General features: G+C 45.2%; 1 protein-coding gene across 1 annotated transcript in view; it reads left to right on the top strand.

Moving 5' to 3' along the window:
* Window positions 1-7,184, top strand: part of AGBL2 (ATP/GTP binding protein-like 2) — a 68,101-nt gene that overhangs the window by 23,288 nt on the left and 37,629 nt on the right. The window contains 3 exon segments of the mRNA XM_011963560.1: window positions 153-306; window positions 1,818-2,600; window positions 6,693-6,849. Of these exon segments, the coding sequence (XP_011818950.1) occupies window positions 153-306; window positions 1,818-2,600; window positions 6,693-6,849 (1,094 nt within the window).

The raw sequence follows: 7,184 nt of genomic DNA, 5'->3' as shown, positions 1-7,184 counted from the left end.
ATTAAAAGTCTTTGCAAAAATAGTTGAAAATTAGAAATTTCGTTGTTGTTGGTCTAGAATAGTGTTGACCACTTAGAGGGGCTCAGTAAGTATTTGCTGAATGAGTGGATTCTGAGTAGAACCTAATCTAAATATGTCTCTTTTCTCTGCAGTGCCTACAGAAGGTTCCTATTTCACCAGTTCCAGAGTGGGAGGCAAACAAGGAATTATCAAGGAACTTGCTGTCACGTTGCAAGGACCAGAAGATAATACTCTACTGTTTGAATCAAGGTTTGAGAGTGGGAATCTGCAAAAAGCTGTCAGAGTGTGAGTAACAATTTCCCAAAGGGATGATAACTGGAGTGACTAAAAGGTGTCTTCAGGAATTATATTAGGAATCAGAAATATTTGCAAAAACGAAAGAGGTGATGCGAAATGGTTATGGGGATGAAGGGAAATGGTTATGGGGATGAAGAAAAATGGAGTAATTATTACTCATGTTTTTCCCCAAAATAAAATATTTTCTAAATTGTTTACTTTGCTTATAGAAGAAATTAGAGCTCACCTAAAATTTGTATTAGTAAAAATATGTAACATAAAAATTCCTTGGCTCAAGCCTTTAATCCCAGCACTTTGGGAGGCCGAGACGGGCGGATCACTAGGTCAGGAGATGGAGACCATCCTGGCTAACACGGTGAAACCCCGTCTCTACTAAAAAATACAAAAAACTAGCAGGGCGAGGTGGCGGGCGCCTGTAGTCTCAGCTACTCGGGAGGCTGAGGCAGGAGAATGGCGTAAACCCAGGAGGCGGAGCTTGCAGTGAGCTGAGATCCGGCCACTGCACTCCAGCTAGGGCAACAGAGCGAGACTCCGTCTCAAAAAAAAAAAAAAAAAAAATTTCTATAGTTATACTTCCTAGATGCAGCAAATATTAAGTTTGTGTATATGCCTTAATTTTTTTGTGTGTGTACGTGTAATATACATAAATTTGAGATGGAGTCTCGCTCTGTCGCCCAGCCTCTAGTGCAGTGGTGCAGTCTTGGCTCACTGCAAGCTCCGCCTCCCGGGTTCATGCCATTCTCCAGCTTCAGCTTCCTGAGTAGCTAGGACTACAGACGCCTGCCACCACGCCCGGCTAATTTGTTTGTATTTTTAGTAGAGATGGTGTTTCACCATGTTAGCCAGGATGGTTTTGATCTCCTGACCTCGTGATCTGCCCGTCTCGGCCTCCCTAAGTGCTGGGATTACAGGCGTGAGCCACTGTGTCCAGCCATTTATATGTTATTAAAATAAAAATTGGTTAATGGTGTACCTACATATTGTTTTGCAAATTGGCAATTTTTTTTTCCACTTCATAAATTTCAGGTGTTTTTCTATGGCAGTACCACAGATATACTTCCTTATTTTTTGTTTTGTTTTGTTTTGTTTTTCTCAAGATGGAGTCTTGCTGTGTTGCCCAGGCTGGAGAGCAATGGTGCAATCTTGGCTCACTGCAACCTACACCTCGTGGGTTCAAGTGATTCTCTTGCTTCAGCCTCCCGAGTAGCTGGGATTACAGGCACCTGCCACTACGCCTGGCTAATTTTTTTTTCTTTTGGTACATTTAGTAAAGACGGGGTTTCACCACGTTGGCCAGGCTGGCCTTGAACTCCTGACCTCAGGTGATCTGCCCGCCTCAGCCTCCCAAAGTGCTGGGATTACAGAGAATAAATGATTAAGGTAGCAGTTTTGTCTCTTGTAATAAGACCTGTTTTTACCAGGAGAAAACAACATTTTCCCAATTTGTTTTTTAAGGCAGGGTGTAAGGTTACAGAGTTGTTCTGTTTTCTCCATTACAGAGACACCTATGAGTATGAACTTACCTTGCGAACCGACCTCTACACTAACAAACACACTCAGTGGTTTTATTTTCGTGTTCAGAACACCAGAAAAGATGCCACCTATCGCTTCACCATTGTCAACTTGCTAAAACCCAAGAGTCTTTATACTGTAGGAATGAAGCCACTCTTGTACTCCCAAATGGATGCCAACATGCGCAATATTGGCTGGAGGAGAGAAGGAAATGAAATCAAGTACTACAAGAACAACACGGATGATGGGCAGCAGCCCTTCTACTGTCTCACATGGACCATTCAGTTTCCATATGACCAGGACACTTGCTTCTTTGCACACTTCTACCCATATACATACACTGATTTGCAGTGCTACCTCCTGTCAGTGGCAAACAACCCCATCCAGTCTCAGTTCTGCAAGCTCCAAACTTTATGCAGAAGCCTAGCAGGAAATACTGTTTACTTGCTCACCATCACCAACCCATCCCAGACCCCTCAAGTGGCAGCTGCAAAGAAAGCTGTGGTCTTGAGTGCCAGAGTCCACCCTGGGGAAAGTAATGGCTCCTGGGTTATGAAAGGCTTTTTGGATTTCATCCTTAGCAACTCCCCAGATGCCCAGCTCCTCAGAGATATTTTTGTCTTCAAGGTGCTTCCCATGTTAAATCCAGATGGTGTGATTGTGGGAAATTATCGGTGTTCCTTAGCTGGAAGGGATTTGAACAGGCATTATAAAACCATTCTGAAGGAGTCTTTCCCTTGTATTTGGTACACCAGGAACATGATCAAAAGGTGAGACTTTTTATCTGTTGATCTTTCTGTGACTGCTATGACTATGAGTACTAGCACCAGATATCCCTACCTGAGGCGGTATGAGGTCTCTTTTGTTGTTAAAGAAATTGAGTATGACTTTGGAGACAGAGCCCTTACCAGTCTCTTTGCAGTCAAGTGACTTTGTTAATTTTCAGACTTTTATTTTTTTTTATTTTTTTTTATTTTTTTGAGGCGGCGTCTCGCTCTGTGGCCCGGACTGGAGTGCAGTGGCCAGATCTCAGCTCACTGCAAGCTCCGCCTCCCGGGTTTACGCCATTCTCCCGCCTCAGCCTCCTGAGTAGCTGGGACTACAGGCGCCGCCACCTCGCCCGGCTAGTTTTTTTGTATTTTTAGTAGAGACGGGGTTTCACTGTGTTAGCCAGGATGGTCTCGATCTCCTGACCTTGTGATCCGCCCGTCTCGACCTCCCAAAGTGCTGGGATTACAGGCTTGAGCCACCGCGCCCGGCCTTAATTTTCAGACTTTTAAATCGTGTCTTATCTTTGGGTTGAAACTGGACATGCAACATTTCATCAGAGTCATTTCACTTGTAAATGAAATAACTGAAAGGAAAAGGTCAGAGTTCAGGGGAGTTCATAGGTCTTCATGATGAGACTTGTATCAAAATAATAGTAGCTAACAATTAGTAAATGTGTATGCATGAAGTGGCAAGCTGTATGCTAGATGCATTATACACATGACTCATTTAATCTTCACATTAACATTATGAGGTAGGCACAGTCAATATCTCATGTTGTGTGATACAGAAATTGAGAACCAGGGCCAGGCGTGGTGGCTCACAGCTGTAATCCCAGCATTTTAGGAGGCTGAGGTGGGCAGATCACCTGGGGTCAGGAGTTCAAGACCAACCTAGCCAACATGGCGAAACCCAGTCTCTAAAAATACAAAAATTAGCCAGGCATGCTGGTGGGTGCCTGTAATCCCAGCTACTCAAGAGGCTGAGGCAGGAGAATCGCTTGAACCAGGGAGGTAGAGGTTGCAGTGAGCCGAGATCATGCCACAGCACTCCAGCCTGGGTGGCAGAGTGAGACTCCATCTCAAAAAAAAAAAAGAAAACTGGATAGGTTAAGTAACTGGCCTAAGGTCATAAAGCTATTAAGTGACAGAGTAGATATTTAATAGAGGCTCTCTGTCTGGTTCCAGAGTCTAAATTCCTTTTGCGATCTTATATTGCCTATCACAAAGAAAGAATCACATCAGTCAGCAGTTTTCAAGCCTGTATAGCACACCTTAAAGGTTATAATGTAATAGCACCCACCTTAAAGGAATTTTCATCCCATTGGAAATGAAAATACACCATATAAGAATATGTGGGCCAGGCTCAGTGGCTCACACCTGTAATCCCAGCACTTTGGGAGGCTGAGGCAGGCAGATCACCTGAGGTCAGGAGTTTGAGACCAGCCTGGCCAACATGGTGAAACCCCGCCTCTACTAAAAATAGAAAAATTAGCTGAGCATGGTAGTGGGTGCCTGTAATCCCAGCTACTCGGGTGGCCGAGTCAGGAGAATCACTTGAACCTGGGAGGCAGAGGTTGCAGTGAGCTGAGATGGCACCATGGCAGGCATAGCTAAGAGCACATGTTTCAGAGTCAGACAGGCCTGAGTTTGAGACCTGTTTTTACTGTTGGCTGGTTCTGTGACCTTGGCTAAGTGATATAATGTGTCTGAGCTTCAGCTTTCTCATCTGTAAAATGGGGATAATAATACCTGCCCTGGGCGGTTACTGTGAGGATTGAGATAATCACATGATCTATTTGCTGTAATACCCGGCACATTATAAATGTGTAGCATTGTTGTTATACTCATCATGGGGAAAGTGAACATGTTTGGAAAGCTGGAATAGGTGTCCTGGGTGATCATGAGACAAAAACAAGCTGAGCCTTGTAGGAACCGGCCCTCGAAAGTCAGGAATCAAGGTTTTCTTTGGTTCTTTTTCTTTCCTGCAACTGCCCACTCTCTTTCTTCACAGGTCTGCACCATGGTGGCCTTTCTCTCAATAGGCTTTTTTGCACTTGTCAGCTTACACAAGGCTACCCACCACCTCTTTTCACATCAGAACTTTTCCATTTCTGGTCAGGCACAGTGACTCATGCCTGTAATCCCAGCACCTTGAGAGGCTGAGGCAGGAGGATCACTTGAGACCAGGAGTTGGAGACCAGCCTGGGCAACATAGTGAGACCCTGTGTATTAGGTTGTACTTGCATGCTATAAAGAAATTCCTGGCTGGGCGTGGTGGCTCGTGTCTGTAATCCCAGCGCTTTGGGAGGCTGAGGCAGGCAGATCACTTGAGGTCAGGAGTTTGAGACCTGCCTAACCAACACGGTGAAACTCCCCAGATGCCCATTAAGCCAAGATTGCGCCATTGCACTCCAGCCTGGGCAACAAGAGTGAAACTCTATCTCAAAAAAAAAAAAAGAGAAACTCCATCTCTACTAAAAATACAAAAATTAGCCTGGCATGGTGGTGCATGCCTATAATCCCAGCTACTCAGGAGGCTGAAGCAGTAGAATTGCTTGAACCTGGGAGGCAGCGGTTGCAGTGAGCCAAGATCACACCATTGCACTCCAGCCTAGGTGACAAAGTGAGACTGTCTCAACAAAAAAAAACAAAGAAAGAAAGAAAGCCCTTAGACTGGGTAATTTATAAAGAAAAGAGGTTTAATTGGCTCATCGTTCTACAGCTTTACAAGAAGCATGGTGCTAGCATCTGCTTAGCTTCTAGGGAGGCCTCAGGAAGCGTATAATTATGGCAGAAGGCAAAGAGGGAGCAGGCACATCACATGGCGAAAGCAGGAGGAGAGAGAGAATAAGTGTAGGGGAGGTGCCACACTTTTTTTTTTTTTTGAGACAGAGTTCATTTTTTTTTTTTGAAATAGAGTTTCACTCTTGTTGCCCAGGCTGGAGTGCAATGGTGCAATCTCGGCTTACGGCAGCTCTGCCTCCTGTGTTCAAGTGATTCTCCTGCCTCAGCCTCCCGAGTAGCTGGCATTACAGGCATGCACCACAACACCTAGCTAATTTTGTATTTTTAGTAGAGATGGGGTTTCACCATCTTGGTCACGCTGGTCTCGAACTTCTGACTTCAGGTGATCCACCCACCTTGGCCTCCCAAAGTGCTGGGATTACAGGTGTGGGCTACCACGCCTGGCTGGTGTTACACTTTTTTTTTTTTGAGATGGAACCTCACTGCTCTGTCACCCAGGCTGGAGTGCAGTGGCACGATCTTGGCTCACTGCAAGCTCTGCCTCCCAGGTTCATGCCATTCTCCTGCCTCAGCCTCCCGAGTAGCTGGGACTACAGGTGCCTGCCACCACGCCCAGCTAATTTTTTGTATTTTTAATTGCGACGGGGTTTCACCATGTTAGCCAGGATGGTCTCCATCTCCTGACCTCGTGATCCGCCCGCCTCAGCCTCCCAAAGTGCTGGGATTACAGGCATGAGTCACACATTTTTAAACAACCAGATCTTGTGCAAAGTCAGAGTGAGAGCTCAAGTTTCACCAGAGGGATGGCCCAAGCCACTCATGAGGGATCCACCCCCACTATCCAAATACCTCTCACTAGACCCCACCTCCAACACTGGTGGTTATATTCAACATGAGATTTGGGCAGAGACAAATACCCAACCTATATCACCCTGTCAAAAAAAAAAAAAGCAGAAACAGAAATAGCTGGGTGTATTGGTGTGTGCCTGTAGTCCCAACTACTTAGGAGGCTGAGGTGGGCAGATGACTTGAGCCCAGGCGGTCAGGGCTACAGTGAGCCATGGTCAGGGCACTACACTGCAGCCTGAGCAGCAGAGCAAGACCCTGTCTCAAAAAGGAAAAAAGAAACTCTCCATTTCAAGTCCCTCTGAGTGGCAAGGCAAGCTGATGACATGTTTTCTGCAATGGCTGAGAATGGAGATAGGGTCCATTGAAGGCCACTGGAGTTGAGATTTTCTTAGGAGGGAAAGTATCAGCAGCTGTATTTAAGGAAGAGATACCAAATGATCCTTAATTATTTGCATGCATTTGGGTGTCCACTGAGTCCTTTGTTTGCCCCCTCAATAGACTTCTTGAAGAAAGAGAGGTTCTGTTGTATTGTGATTTCCATGGCCACAGTCGTAAGAATAATATCTTCCTGTATGGCTGTAATAACAACAATCGCAAGTACTGGCTTCATGAACGAGTCTTTCCTTTAATGTTAAGCAAAAATGCACCAGATAAGGTAAGCACATAATGTAATTTTCTCTCCATTGAGTTAGGGACATGGGAACTCACTGCTTCCTATAGGTAGTGTTTTATTTGGCATTTTGTATCTCTCTTTATTATCTTTGGTAAATCCCAGCAACCTAGACTTCAAGAATTTAGAAAAGTGTAGTTTTAAGAATTGCTGTGGGTCCAGGCACAGTGGCTCACACCTGTAATCCCAGCACTTTGGGGAGCCGAGGCAGGCAGATTACCTGAGGTCAGGAGTTCGAGACCAGCCTGACCAACATGGAGAAACCCCATCTCTATTAAAAATACAAAAATTAGCCAGACGTGGTGGCGCATGCCTGTAAT

The sequence above is a fragment of the Colobus angolensis genome, unplaced genomic scaffold (genome assembly GCF_000951035.1).
Source record: "Colobus angolensis palliatus isolate OR3802 unplaced genomic scaffold, Cang.pa_1.0 Scaffold61, whole genome shotgun sequence".
NCBI lineage: Eukaryota > Metazoa > Chordata > Mammalia > Primates > Cercopithecidae > Colobus > Colobus angolensis.
Note: the sequence above shows the minus strand (reverse complement) of the source record. Positions and strands in the feature narration are given on the sequence as shown.